The sequence below is a fragment of the Pezoporus wallicus genome, unplaced genomic scaffold (assembly GCF_028554395.1).
Source record: "Pezoporus wallicus isolate ANWC-B61680 ecotype Strahan unplaced genomic scaffold, APGP_CSIRO_Pwel_v1 contig_5696, whole genome shotgun sequence".
NCBI classification, from domain to species: Eukaryota; Metazoa; Chordata; class Aves; order Psittaciformes; family Psittacidae; genus Pezoporus; species Pezoporus wallicus.
In genome coordinates this window covers 700099-714542 of record NW_026642402.1, presented here as the reverse complement: position 1 = coordinate 714542, position 14444 = coordinate 700099, and the positions used below count along the sequence as shown (strand labels likewise).

Below are 14444 nucleotides of genomic sequence, written 5' to 3'. Positions count from 1 at the left end.
AAGAGTGTGTTGGGGTTTGGTTTTCCAGAGGTTCTTCTTAAAAACACTACCTCTCTGCATGAGTTTCCATGAAACCTCTTTTTAATTGCTAGCACAGCACTGCAGTTCCCCAGGAGGTTCCAATACAGCCACTCCAGGTGTCTGTATTGGACCTTGTGCAGGTCCATTCCCACCTGGAGAACCAGCCCCAAGGCCAGCAGAGTGGCGATCACACACCACAGCCACCCAAACCCTTCCACCTTGCCACTGCTCTTGGAAGGAAGTCACAGATTGCACTGGAGCTCCCTGCTGAAGGTAGGGGCAATGATTCCATTTGACAGGTATTAAACCAAATACTTTTGTATTTAATTAACAGTTCCAGAAGGTTAAAACTGTAGATGAACACACAGAACTTCTGTCAATGACAATGAACTGAGGCAGTAACATTGTCATCCCCATGCTTTAAACAGCATCTAAAGCAACTTCTAAGCAAGTATAATTTGGGATACTCTTGTAGAACTTAAGCAGTGATTTCTGTTTGCTTTACCTAGTAGGAAGGGTTTTCAAACACTTTAGTAACTTATAACTAGTCCCACAGTTGTCATTTTCCCATCTGCTGCTCATAAGCAGATGTTCTGCGTTGTATACCAATAATAGATTCCCCCCCCCATTAATAATGCAACCTAGTTTTCATGGTAACACACAAAATCATTCTAGTCTTGTTCCTCTTCCTCCACATCCTCATCTTCATCCCCTTGATCTCCAGACTCAATATCGTCTTCATCTTCAACCTGAAATTAAGGAAGACCTGTTGTGAGCAGGAACATCCCTTGCCCCAAGCACAGCAAATGCTAAGGGAGCAAAAACAAGCTTCAAGCTAATGTAAAGTTCTCATGGAGTATCAATTACTGCTTAATAAAAACAACTGTCATCTTGTCAAATCAACTGCCCATAAGGCTCCCCAAAACTGCCCTGACAGTTCATAGTGCTGCTTAAAAATCAGACTGAAGTTATCTAGTTATCACTTGTATTATCTGTGGAACGCTCCTTAGGATTGTATCACCAGCCATCATCTGCTTTTGAGTTAGCAGACAGGATGAGCTGCAGCAAGGCATCATTCCAGACATACATGTGAAAAGTAGTTTTCCTCACGGGAGTTTGGCAGGTACCTCTCAAGATCCCTAACCTGAGAACCCAGTGGACCTGTTGTTTTGCTTACCGGTACACCAAGATCTTTCAATTTGATCTTCAGTGCAGATAGTTTCTGGTCCTGGTCAGCCAAAAGGACGAGAAGATCATCTTGTTCTTTCTTTGATTCTGCAACTTCTTGCTGCAGTTTAATTTTCTCATCTTGCAAAATAGCAACTGTACTGCTGGATGAATCCAGGTGCTGTTTTAGTGATTCTTTTTCCTCAGAAAGGGCTTTGACTTCACTCTAGAAGAGGAAAAATCCCCCACCAAGTTACACCATAAGCATAGGAACAGCTGAAGCCTTGCTTCCTACAAACATATTCCATATGTTATTTATAACAGCTCCAACTCCAGCAAGTGCCTGTGGCCTTGCTCCCAAACACATCCTTACCCAAACTCCCCTTATTACCAACTAGGAATAAGGGTAGGTGGAAGTCTTAGCAGTGGTCACCTTCCCCCAGCTACACTGGGCTGTCCTTGTCAGAATAAAGCTATCTCCTAGACTGCCACTGCCAGCTCTTTCAAGGCAGACAAAGCCTGCATTTCCCAAGTGAAAAAGAAAGGAGATGCAACCAGCTCCCCATGGCCTGAAACACGTAAGATGTTCACGAAACAAACCCTTCCACTCAAAGACTCTCCTATGATAGAAGTCTTCCAAATGAAGGCTGAGTATCAAATGACTTGGTTTAGTGTTCGCCTGCTACCAACCTTCAATTCTTTGATTTGTTGCTCAAGTTGTCCCTCCAATTCAGAACTCTTTGCTACTATTGCACCACTGTCTCCTAACACAGGGTCTGCAGTTGTGTTCTGTGGACACAAAATTCAACAGAAGAGCACTGAATGCCTCACAGAGAAAGACAGCAAGCCAAGAAGTTACACAGTCAGCTAGAGAATTTACAGGCATATTTTCTTCTTACAGTGTAGCCAAGGTGTGGTAGTTACAAACATCCTGTGCTGCAAGGCATCAGAAAAGAGGTCTGTGCCTCCTGGAGTCCCAGTAAACACATACTCACATGCATACAAAGAAGAAAATAAGGAGCAAGCCTTATTTCATATAAGTTGCTCTCTAAAGAGACAGTTTTTTTTCTGGGCAGACCCTATTTATTACAGGCCTTCACTCAGATGCTTTCTAAGTGCCAAAGATTTTATTAGGCTAAATAGCCACAGCTTTGTATGTGTCTACTAAAAATAGCAATAGTTCAGTCTCAGCCAGCTCTACCCAAATTCCAAAAAGTGGCAGCTGTCTTTGAGCTACAACTACCCTATGGCAGGAATTCCAGACAACTTCTCCAGTGATGCTCTGTTTAAGCCAAAGCTCTAGGCAAGGTCTGTAGGGTGACAGTGAGCTGCTCAGGCAGCAGGGAGCACCCAAGAGGCCCCTGTCTCACAGGCACACATGGCCAACACGTGCATTTTAGATCACAGCTGCTGAGCCTTGTGGCAATGCAGGTTTTAAAAGCCTTCCTCTCAGCTGATCTATTAAATTAAACACTCAATATTTTCCCCACACAAGTGCTCAAATTTCATATTTGGTGCACAGAACAAACCAGCCAGAGTAATAGAATCACAGACTGGTTTGGGTTGGAAAGGACCTTAAGATCATCTAGTTCCAAACCCTTGCCATGGGCAGGGACACCTCACACCAGACCATGACGCCCAAGGCTCTGTACAACCTGGTCTTGAACACCATCAGAGACAGAGAAGCAGCACGAGTTGAAGTGAGTGCATCTTCCACTGAGCAGATACCCTGTTCTCATTACAGCAGAGCTGTCAAGCAGGGCACACCACAGCTACCCTTGTTCTAGATCAGATTATTTGGCTATTCTGTACGGTTTTATGGTCTCATCTTTTCAATGCACAGCTAAAAAAAAGAAAAAAAACAAACTCTTGAGGCATTTGGAGGCTGCACAGATGCACTTACCAATTGCTATTCAACCATACCATCAACTTCAAAATTCGTATCCTCAATTGTTTGCAAGAGTAATGATCCCTCTAACATCCATGGTATCATGCATCTTGAGTTGTGCCTCAAGCAACTATTTCCTTTGATTAGGGTGAGAGCTTAAATAAAGTGCTGAATAGTTGCCATTCCTTTGTTTAAAAAATACCAAGGACCAGTGGCCTCATGGAGCACTAACTGGACTGCAGGTCCCCTCTTCCCTCATGAAGGACCTGTCTAGGGAACATGTTACTTCATTTACAACACTCTGGGAATCACTTGCTGATGTGTATTCTTAAAACAAGGTCGGGTTAGGACAAGGACTACAGACAGCATGCAGGAAAGCAAAGTCTCCAAATTTAGTCCCCAAAAGAGAAAATAAGTAACTTGGTCGCTGGTACCATTAGTTGTAGCTTTTGATTCTCTATCAGAAGCTGAGAGATTTCTGCAGACTGTAGTTGTAGCTGACTCCTGAGCATTTCTAACTCCTTTGGGAAACAAAGACAAAGCCATACTTTTAAGTTAATCCGATAAAACAAGATAATTATTCACAATACATTCTTGTTCAGTTAAATGTTACCAAACTGTTTCACACTGGCATATGCGAGAGAAAAGCTGCAACCATTTCTCTGGAAGACCAAACCAGTCCCACCATTTTCCATCCCACTCTTAGGAACTCTTTTCTATGGCATGCCCAACCAAGGCACCTGTGTGAGCCTCAGTCATGTTTCACACCACTAGCACTCCCATTAACCTCCTCCACTCATTACTGTTCTTCGTGCAGAAACCCATTATGACTGATTAATCCAGTCACATTAACTAGTTCTCTAATCAGAGAAACTCTGCTAGGTATTTATGAGCAACAGCTCCCATAAATTACTCAATGTGCACTTGTACAACACTTACTCCATGTTGTACATTTAATACCTGGAATCTTTCATATTGGTATTCAAAGATACACTTTTGCAATGAATAAACTGATTTTGCAACTCTGAAGCAACAGTTTGTCTTCTGCTGCCTCAAGCTTGCTTAGCAGAAAAAAAGTTTCACTTTAGATACATAATCTTGATGCTCCAAAATGTGTAGCATCATCACATGAAGATACACCATCAAAAACTTCAACACGCTCAGGGATCAGTGCTCTTCCCTGCAGTGTGACAAAGCTCCCTGCCCGTCCCGAGCTGCCACTGCTGACGACAGCTTTGCTGAAATACCCGAACTTCACCTTTTGTAGTTCGTTATTGTGCTCCAAGCCACCAGATCTGCAGTTCTGTGAAGACAGCTCTGTTGTTCCTACTTCCAACTGCGAAGACTTCTGTAATAGCAAAAGGAACATCAGCCATAGAAGTAGACAGCATAAATACAGTCAATTTGCTAGAACCCAGAGCAAATTCTGTGCTTGTATGATCCAAGTTTCCAACATAAAAGGTTAAGAAATGCACAAAGCTCTCTGATTACATAAGAGCAGCTGAGCAGTCCTCTCTAAGGTGGATACAAAATCATCTTTCACCAACCCAAATGCAGAAGACAAGTACAAAATAAAAGCAGCATCCATCATCTGCATTTTGGCAAGCAGGCCACCATAAATACAATTTAGATGCTTAGTGGGGGTAACGCCTAAGAGGCACCTACCATTTTTTCCCCACCCAAAACACCCTAAAACTCCTGATTCTACAGTATAGCAGGTCACCCACACAAATTACTTTTGGAAACAATGGGAAGCAGGAAAGGGTTTGCTCAAGCCATCCCCCATCCCATTTCCTATTATCAGCATGCAATCAGTTATGATACTTTGACTGCCATCATAATGAGGACTTAGCTTAAGGCAGATGACATTTGAAAACATCATTTGGAAGCTGCAGCAAGTTCTGCAGACAGCACTTACCAATTTTTCGATCAGAAAATCCTTTTCCGTTATCTGCCCTTGCAGCAGCTCATGCTTATTTTTCCATTCTTCCAACTCCTCTTTTAGTTTACTCACTTCTTCCATCTGAATGCCATTCATCTGAAATGTATCCCCATGGGAATTGTGATGTTGAGTGTCCTTTCCTGAAAGACAGTATTTATTAAACCAAGGTCACAAACACCAATGCCATTTTGAAGTTAGCTTCAAACACACCAATTCAAGTATTTATTGCCCATCACACAAGGCAACACAAGCGATTCCAACTCAAGAACCAGAGCACAGTACTTAGGAATTCTCTATCAAAAACAAATAAAGAGCTCTAATTTGTCATTCCTTCAAGCATGTATCTGTGGCTGCACCAGCATGCTGCTTCAGTTGTTCAGTTCATCCAAAGTAACATCATAGACAAATCATCCCACAGAGGAAGGATGACTGTGTCCTTATATATTTTTAATAGTAAATAATTGTGAAGGCGGAATTAAGTTTTGGAAATCATCACATCCAGTTTATCAGGCATCTTGACCTTGGAATAACTTGAATATACTGTCCTGATTCAGACACTTGGTTAGCAATCTCTCCAGTGACGGTGATAAGCCTCATCTTGCACATCTACCGTACAGTTCTTCCTCAAGTCATTATTTTCATCCACAGACCTGAGTTCCAAGACTTAAGCACAAAGCAAGAACAAATTTTACCTCATGCACATTTTCAAGCTGTCCTGTCTGATTTCACTGCTTTAATTCTTCTAACTTTAAAGGCACTTAAAGCAAAACCTAGTATTTTTAGATAACAAAGCAAATCTAATACTTCAATAAAATTGCTTGAAATGCCCAACATCAGTCTGAAACCTGTATTTAATCTCTGTGGGAAGTTTTTCATATGCTGCAGAACATACAACAGCATGTCTGAAGTGATAAACGGTATTTTTTATTACTCTGAGCCTACCTAGCTGCACTTTAAGGAGATTATATTGGTCCTTATGCTGTTGGATCTGTGACACTTGCTGGGTAACTGTTGCTTGGAGCTGTTCATTTTGAGACATTAAAGTAGTAATCCGTTGTTTTAGTTCTTCAAGCTCCTGGTCCTGTGAAAGACAAAAAGCAAAGCACTGAAGAACAGTAACACTTCTGAAGACGATACTGTCAGGAAGTCAAGACAGAAAAACCTCAACTACAGCATGACACACTACTGCTAGTGATGCTGTCCATGCTACCTGTATCTGGTGAGCAGGAAAGCCTCATGCAAACCTAGACAGCTATTCCAAGGAAAAAAGCCTGGCAAAGACAGGAGAAGCCAACCACACCAGACCAATGCATTCCAAGTCTTCTGGAGGAAACCTCCAGCAGACCCATACCAGAGACAGCACAAGAATAAGAAAGAAATCTATGAAGTCTGGTGACTGTAGTTGTTCACCACACCAAAGCCTGCATGCATTTGGGGCCTGCAAGAGTCTTCCAGGAAGTTGCGGGAACTGCTGTCACAGCAAGTTCAGGAAAACCTCACCAGCAGTTCAAAAGTGCCCCTTAAATCCACATGTTCCACTGTGCCCTCTGTCCATTCCAGATCCCCGAACTCAACACAACTGCTTCAGTCCCCATTAACTATTACATTAATTAGCTTTGCTCTTTTACTTCTCCCTCTAAGTTGTTGCAACTAAACAAGCAAACTCCCATTGGAAAAAACAATTAGGAGTGCAACCACAGCAGGTATACACAAAACTTCACTAACTCTTATTCTTCATTCAGCCACACTTCATCTGTCCTCTTCTCAAAAGTGAGAGCCCAGAACTAAGAGTTGCATCTCTCTGTGATGGGCTGCAAGTTCTCGAATTACTCATTTGAGAAGACTTAAACACAGGAAAGAGCAGATATATCCCAGGAAAATGCTTTATCTTACCCAGTATTCTAAACATTGGTATTTCATTTGAACCAGAACTTGGTTTAAGCATTTGTAGAAGTGTTTCTGCAGTGCTAGTTTACTGGTTACTTCATTTGGAACAGTGGGTATCAAACTGCACTGGCGCCTCTGAAAGCCAAACCAACCAATCCCTGGAGGGACATGTACAGCATAACTCCCTCTCACCTGCTCTCTGATGACTTTTTTGTATTGAGTCACAATGTTGTCATGCTGTTCCAATGTCTTCTTGACCTCCTCCTCCTTTTTATCTTCTTCACTGGACTTGTAAATAGCTTTACTTATGACACCTGTTAAAAACAATTCACATCTTTTTTGTCCTCACAGTCCAACCCAGTTTAGCTGAGTTCAGGGCGTTAGAAACTAAACCTGCACTTTAAATACAAAGAGGTTTAGGGAAACAGCCATCTTTTATAGCGAGGTTTGCTGGCTCACTGCTTTACAGAGATTCAGAAAAGCAAATGGGTGTTTGGAGTCCTCCTTATCACAAAAGGTGGGGTTTAATTGTTCCGGCTCCACCACAGCTCCTGCCCAAGTGCTTACACAGTTAAGTGAAAAGACCTGGGGCTGCCAGGGCAACATGCAGATGAAATGCAATTGGGCAAAACCATCTTCACTGTTTCTGCTTCTTTTTTTCCTACTGTAGACTGATTTGAGTTGGGCAGTATTAAAAACCAGGACATCAGTTACACTTTAAGAATGATGACAACCAGCCTCTTTAGCGAAGGACAGAAAACACTAAACAAAGTGCTTATCATTTTTGAACAGGCCAGGAAATACAGCATTCATCATTTTTCTTCATGAATCAGATAAGAACAGCCAGTATCTAGATTGCTTACTTCTACAAAAGGAGCACCTATGACCATCACGTGTTCAATGCTTGGTCTCTGTATGAGCACAGGTAAATACATGTCCTGGCCACAGTATGAGAACTCAAAGGATGTAATAATAATCCTTTCACCTAAAAATTAAAACTTAACCAATTTGTACAAGCCCCGATTATGGGCTTGTACCAGGAGTTAATACTTAAACTGTGAAATTACTTACAGCTATTACAGTAACATTTTTTTCAGAATACTCCATTTTAGTATTATCACACTACTTTTAAGACTTACATTCAGCACATTTGGTAGTTCAGGCATCAGCTTGTCACAAAAACAACAGAAGCAAGCACATCATCTCACCTTCCAATTCCTTCACAAGCTTGGTAAATTCATGATCAAACATCATGTGCTCTGGGCTGGAAAAACCAGGCTGGGGTTTCTGAGCAGCTCTGGAATAAAGTTCATGTTTGCTAATGAAGCCAAGCTTCTCAATGAAGTTCTCCCTGCCAATCCTCTTCTCAATCAGTTGCTTCAGCTTCTCTCTGAAAGGAAAAGAGAAATCAATCACAGTGCAACAACTGAAAAGTGAATCCATCCTTCCCTTGGTGGTTTTTACAGTTACAGCTCTTGAGTATCTGTCTCAAGTCTGAGCCACAGCAGATGCTGCATTCATAATGCCATTTTTCAATGACCACTAGCATCTGTTCCCAGAACAGGCACACACAGGTTCAGAGGACCTATACAAAACAGCTACCTGCTTTGCTTAGCTAGAGGTGGGTCAGTTGTTGTGCTTCCCATAAGGAACATACACAGAAAACATGCAATCAAATCTACGCTGCACCGCTCAGTTAATCCACCACCTGCCATTCACTGAATCTTTCCCTACAGTCCTCTTCTCTTTACAGCATACTTACTTCCTATAATTTTCAAGGGAATTGTCATTGTAGTAGATGGAAATGCCAAGCAAAAGTGCACAAAGGCCTTGGACGAGTTGCTCCTCTTCTCCCAGGTTTTCAGCTATCTGCCCTGTGAGCTGGACTCTTGTTAAGGATATTGGAGATACTTCATAAGCACCATACATGTAACTTAATATTCTGTGTATAGATTCCCAGTTAAAATTCTTTCCAGAGATAAACCCAAGCTTGATTAGGAAGCAGGCAAAAAAGCTGAAGAAAGCCTTGCAAAGCTAGCTCCTGTCATGGAGGACTTGGGCAGTCAGTGGTTTTCCTGACATTTCTTCTCTAACTGTCTGCTCAAAGAGATCAAGTTGTTCCAAAACAGGCTTGCTGTTTAGATAAGGTGACAACTTCAGCCTGATGTACTTTAGCCAGATTTCTTCCTGAAAAGCAAGCAGAGAAATACGCTTCACCAGAAATAGGAAGCATTCTTCCTACCTCCTGGCTTAAGTCACCCTGAAAATAGCAGTGGGCTTGTTGCAATCTAAAAGCTACATTTGCCTGGCAAAACACAAAGCAAGCAGGTCAAGGATACAAAAGGTATATTGGCTGGATTGTGAAGGAAGTGGGTGACAGCAATGGAGCAGTTGCTGAGCCAAGTGCAAAGTAACATCAGAAGTCCAACCCTGGTCTGGACTTTGCTGCCCTGAAAGAATAAACCCCCCCCCATCATTAACTTTCCACAGTGGAGGATTGAAATACCAAAAAAAGCCTGTACTGCTTCAGAACTCACCCATTCACCATTGTAAAAACCATGTCCTTCAAAATACCCATTTGTTAGTTATACTGAACACAGCTTTAGTGCTTTGGTGAAACAAATATTAAACCATTTGTATCTGTTTTCAGAGCAAATCAGCAAGCAACACAGATGTGAAATATGGCTCAGTGCAAATCAGCACCAGTATAAAAGTCATGACAAATTAGTTCTGCATTTATAATCCACACCAAGGTAACATGGAGAAATACAGAGACACCACCCTGTAAAGGAGCAAGGTGTAAATTAAGTCAGGTAAGGATTCCCGATAAGAAGGCATGCATCACTAAGACTTCCCCTGCTGACTACAAATTGCTACATGTTCCTAATGTTATTTTGTAAGTCAAGAAAGATACTGCTGTAGTGGCTTTTGGTCCAGACAGTATGCACATTAAGCCAGCAAGAGGAATGCTAACTGTACTATTTGGCTTTTTTAGTTTTCATCTGCCAATTCCCTGTTTTCTCGCTTTTGTCCCCCTTGTCTTTGCTGCAGGTACTGTGGACATAGCAGCGTTGAGGCAGACATACCTCTCTTCCAACAGTCAGCATTCAGAAGGCAACCAAGAAACATGTTCCCTGCATGGAAAATAGAACTTCACACACACACCTAATAAATTGGGCAAAGTAACTAGAAGCTGAAGTCAAGGCTCAAAGGGACGATGATTCACACAGCTGTGGGATGGCTTCAGTGGGGGCAAGTAGAGCAGGCACAGGGATCAAGGAAAAGAGATGGCCATCAAAAACAAAGAGCCTGTGCTTGAAACACTGAATTTCCATCCTTGCCTCTGATATACTCTATGCTTTAGGGCTGAAGGCAGTGTTGGTTTTAACTTCAGCTAAGCATTTAAAACAAAATAAAAGCCCCCAAGGTCTTTGGGCCAGTCAATGGGCCAGTCTGCCCATTGAAACAGCTGGTAAGCAGCAGTCTGGCAAGAAGCTCTTCTGCAGCTCCCAGCTGCTGACTGCAAGACAGACTGGAATTGAATCCAGCAGCTCTGACAGAAGATACCAAGCTACAGAGCTCTGAAGAGACTGCCTTCAAGGACTTCCTTCTGAGGTACTGTGATTTGGTGTAGTACATCTCCATCATTAAGATGAAATGATCTCCTGAAAGGAGGAGAACGGATATTACAGATACCAAGACTGTGGCAGTCACCCCTAATGCTGCACGCATAGGAAAGTCAGCATCTGGTCATTTTTCATGATTATCACCATCATTACTTCCTGAGACCCAAGTGAACAACATCAGAGCAGTAGAGATCACAGCCATCACCACCAACTGCACAGCACCTGACTGTTGTGTTTCATGGTGAGTACTTCATGCCCTACCAGCAATTCTTGTTTAGTTTTTGTTACAGGTTTGTCTGCAGCTTTGCTGTGACCCTGTCATGCTGTTGTATTAACACAGAGATTATCTTGTTGCTGCTGCCCCTCTACCTGAAGGTCATGACTGGTTTCCACTGATCTAGACCTCACTGTGAGCTGTGTAGTCCCCACCAAACTATATGCTCCTCTGGCCCTCTCCTTTCCTCTGGAAAACACCACTACACAGTGGTATATTATGATATACTATGATAGCACCTACTGTGACAGATTACAGCTCTCCATGGCTGTTGTTCTGCAGTTCAGGGCTGGTAATGATATAACCCCACCCTGCAGGACAACTGATAACCAACTCAGCAGTGAGTTAAGTAACACAGCCTGAAAGTCAAACAACTCATGTCAGGCATCATTTGCTAGTAATGAGATCCTTGCTATTCACAACTAATAGCTCAAAGGTTATAATATCTGCTGGCAAGTACAACCTACAAAATGCCCAGGAGGCAGGTTAAATGTGGTTTTTCTTTTAGCAGTCAGGAAATCAGCAGCACATTACTGCTGCAGGTTGTACCAGCTGTTAGCTACAGGCCAGTCTAAAAAAAACACCATTTCTAACAGTTTTACTTTTCCTTGCAAGAAAGCTCATCTGTTAGGTGATGAGATAGTGAATGAGTCTGCCCCACTGGAAAGAAAGCACCAGTGCTACCCCAGATCCTTATCCCATAGTTTTGTGAAGAGAATTCCCTGGAGACACAGAAAGAGTCTGTTACGCTAGGGAAAAACCCAAACCCAACTGCAACACAAAGCTGTAAGTGGAAACACATCAAAAAGCAGTTAAAGAAAACCTCCCCAGCAAAACCAAAGGCAAGAGAAAAAGGCCTGCTTTTGGCAAGAAAATGCCTAAGCTGGGCCAAAATATACATACCCGTCTGTCGATCTTATCACCCTGCAAGTTACACACACATTACTTGAGAAGCTTCAAGTACAATACAGTTCAGAAACATCCTCCCCCCAAAGTTTCAGTCCCTTCCATCATGTAAGGCTAAAGAGCCACAGGCAGTTTTGCTGACTCAAATTTACCTCACACAAAAAAAGCCAGGAACAGTATAAAAAGGAGCACTGTCAGTTTTCAGGTCAAGCAGATGAAAAAGTCACACAAACAAATTCAGAATTCCAGCATTGTGCTGGAATTATCAATTGCAGGGAAGTCTAATAGCTGCCAGAGTTATCCAGCTCCTCATTACTGCAATCATTCAGAGGAAAGTATCCAGAATAGAAGCAGATGCCCCAGGGAAGCATGGGCTCACAGGTGAGCTTCACTTGTTCAACACTGGCAAAGCTAACAAAAAAGCTTTCACGTTTTTAACAGCAAAACCAACCCCAACCAACATGTGAGAGCCTGGTATTTTCAAGACATTCCCAGTTAACAGTTACAGGTTAAATACTAAGCAGGAACCCTTTCAGCAACACAATGCCACTGGGGATCCTGCCAGTTTGCCTCTTCTTTTAAACCAAGTTTAACACTAAATACTTCAGAACCCTCTACTTAAGAGTAAGCAACACCAAGGATCGATCGCTGATGAAAAAGCAAGATGTGCTTCTTTTCTCTTCCCCCTAGAGCACAGGGGTGTTTAAGCAAAGCTTAAAATGATCTGGAAAAGACAGAGAACCCTCCTTCTCCTTAAGCTAGATGACTAGAAGGCTGTCTAGGTGACTAGTCTAAGACTAGGTGACCTTTGAAAGTCCCTTCCAACCCATACTCTTCTATGATTCTATGCCTTCCTGTGATGCTCCTGCACAAGTGCAGCATTCTTCCTGGATACCTGGAGCCTTAACCCGGTGCTGTACCTGTGAGAGGATGTTGGTGCATTGCTGCAGCAGCGACACAGGTGGATTGCCGATGCTGGTGGCAAGCTGAACCCTAAGGAGCTGTTCTTTCAGAGTGGCATTCTCCTGCAACGCATGGGCCAAGGCCACAGCAGCACACCAGTTAGAGAGGGAGTCCGTGGAAAAGAGGCCCCCACAAAGCAGCTGACCAGCTGAGACTGAGTTACCTGTAGCTACCAGAATGATCAAGAAGTACAAGTGAGATTAAAACAAGCCACAAAAATAGGCAAAATATTTAAGACATCAGCATACAGTTAAAATGCAGAAAAAATTGAACTAGTCAAGTTTGAGAGAAAACATAAGCCAAGAATGAATGCCAAAGATGGACTCTTCATCAGGGACTGAAGCAACAGGACAAGGAGTAAAGGATTTAAACTTGAACAGGGGAAGTTCAGATTAGATCTAAGGAAGAAGTTCTTCACTGTGAGGGCTGTGAGGCACTGGAACAGGATGCCCAGAGAAGTGATAAATGCTCCATCCCTGGCAGTGTTCAAGGCCAGGTTGGACAGAGCCTTGGGTGACATCACCTAGTGTAAGGCATCCCTGGCCAAGGCAAGGAGTTGGAACTGGATCATCTTAAGGTCCTTTCCAACCCAAACCATTCTGTGATCTTGCCCAGATCAGACACTCGATGGCAAGTAAATTATTTTGCACAAGACATCAGCTGATGCATTAAACATTGGTGGCAGTTAACTTGTTGCAGAGATGCTAACTCTGCATACCATCAATAGTAGATGGCAGAAGTGTTGACACGATTTCTCCTTGGCCTTTTTGGTTTTTGTAGAGAAAGCACTGGAAACAATAGAGAACAGCACAACGTAGCACAAAAGGCTGACGTTCATTCACCATGGACATCAGAAGTACTACAATCGCGGGCCTGTTGGGAAAGATAAAAAACATTAGGGTACAGCTGCAAATGGAGAAAACCACAGGCAGACAATCTGTAGTGTATTCTACAGGTAAGGAAAGAGACTTTTGCCCATTTCATATATTACAACTGGAGTAAACCCCTTGATTTTAATACCCAGGTTTTTCAGGTCATTAAAACACACAACAGTATTCTTTACACATGACTGCCAAGAGCTATCATTCCTCCACAGTGTCTCCATTGCCCATCAAGTCCCCTGCTGCTCCCTGCAAGCTTCAATAATAACACAGAAGATGCCTCATGAGGCCACTAGCAGCTTGTAATACAGAATGCTGCCCCTCTACCTTCACCCTCCTATTCAGTGTTGAGATTAAGATCTCCTTAAGCTAACATTTGCTGTTCCCCAGTCTGAGTAAATAGCAATTACCTCCCTGTTTTCCTGGCCTCTAACTCCTTTTGTAGGCTGTCCTCTGACCAACAGTTCATTCCTATCTAGGAATTTTCTCAGCTACTGCTCACTCATTTTTCAGGTGTCACATAACAAAATCAGTTCTAGGTCTTATCTCTGTAAAACACACCTGACACCTTCATGCTCTAACACATCAACATGAACTCAATTCTACTGCTCTGTATCACAACTTAAACAGTCCTTCAGATCAGGCTGCCATGGCCCATACCAACACAGCATTACCTAACACAGTTAAACACTTTCCTTCCTCTACCTTGGTGGATTAGAAGGTGCATTTACAGAGGCAAAGTAGTCTTGATTCATCTGGCATCCTCGAATGACCTCTGATACAGTGTTTATGGTCTACAGAAAGGGCAGAGAAAAAAATAAGACAGTTAAATGTGAGCCATAATCTACTACCTAGGTCACTCACTCAAAATTATTCAAGGTTACCCTGA

At 42.6% G+C, this 14444-nt stretch overlaps 1 protein-coding gene across 6 annotated transcripts in view; it reads right to left on the bottom strand.

Moving 5' to 3' along the window:
- Positions 1 to 323: 323 nt before the first annotated feature.
- USO1 (USO1 vesicle transport factor) overlaps positions 324 to 14444 on the bottom strand; it is a 29788-nt gene continuing 15667 nt past the window's right edge. For 3 of the 6 annotated variants that reach the window (XM_057429875.1, XM_057429876.1, XM_057429881.1), the window contains 15 exons: positions 14261 to 14349; positions 13393 to 13547; positions 12632 to 12843; positions 11709 to 11729; positions 9245 to 9355; positions 8668 to 8786; positions 8114 to 8295; positions 7098 to 7219; positions 5961 to 6099; positions 4995 to 5158; positions 4335 to 4424; positions 3511 to 3597; positions 1879 to 1977; positions 1199 to 1414; positions 324 to 770 (listed from right to left, as the gene is read on the bottom strand). In XM_057429875.1, coding sequence (XP_057285858.1) covers positions 693 to 770; positions 1199 to 1414; positions 1879 to 1977; positions 3511 to 3597; positions 4335 to 4424; positions 4995 to 5158; positions 5961 to 6099; positions 7098 to 7219; positions 8114 to 8295; positions 8668 to 8786; positions 9245 to 9355; positions 11709 to 11729; positions 12632 to 12843; positions 13393 to 13547; positions 14261 to 14349 — 1884 coding nt within the window. In that variant the 3' untranslated portion in view covers positions 324 to 692. The remainder of the gene's footprint in view (positions 771 to 1198; positions 1415 to 1878; positions 1978 to 3510; positions 3598 to 4334; positions 4425 to 4994; positions 5159 to 5960; positions 6100 to 7097; positions 7220 to 8113; positions 8296 to 8667; positions 8787 to 9244; positions 9356 to 11708; positions 11730 to 12631; positions 12844 to 13392; positions 13548 to 14260; positions 14350 to 14444) is intronic. The other 3 variants (XM_057429877.1, XM_057429878.1, XM_057429880.1) reach the window with 2 other exon arrangements.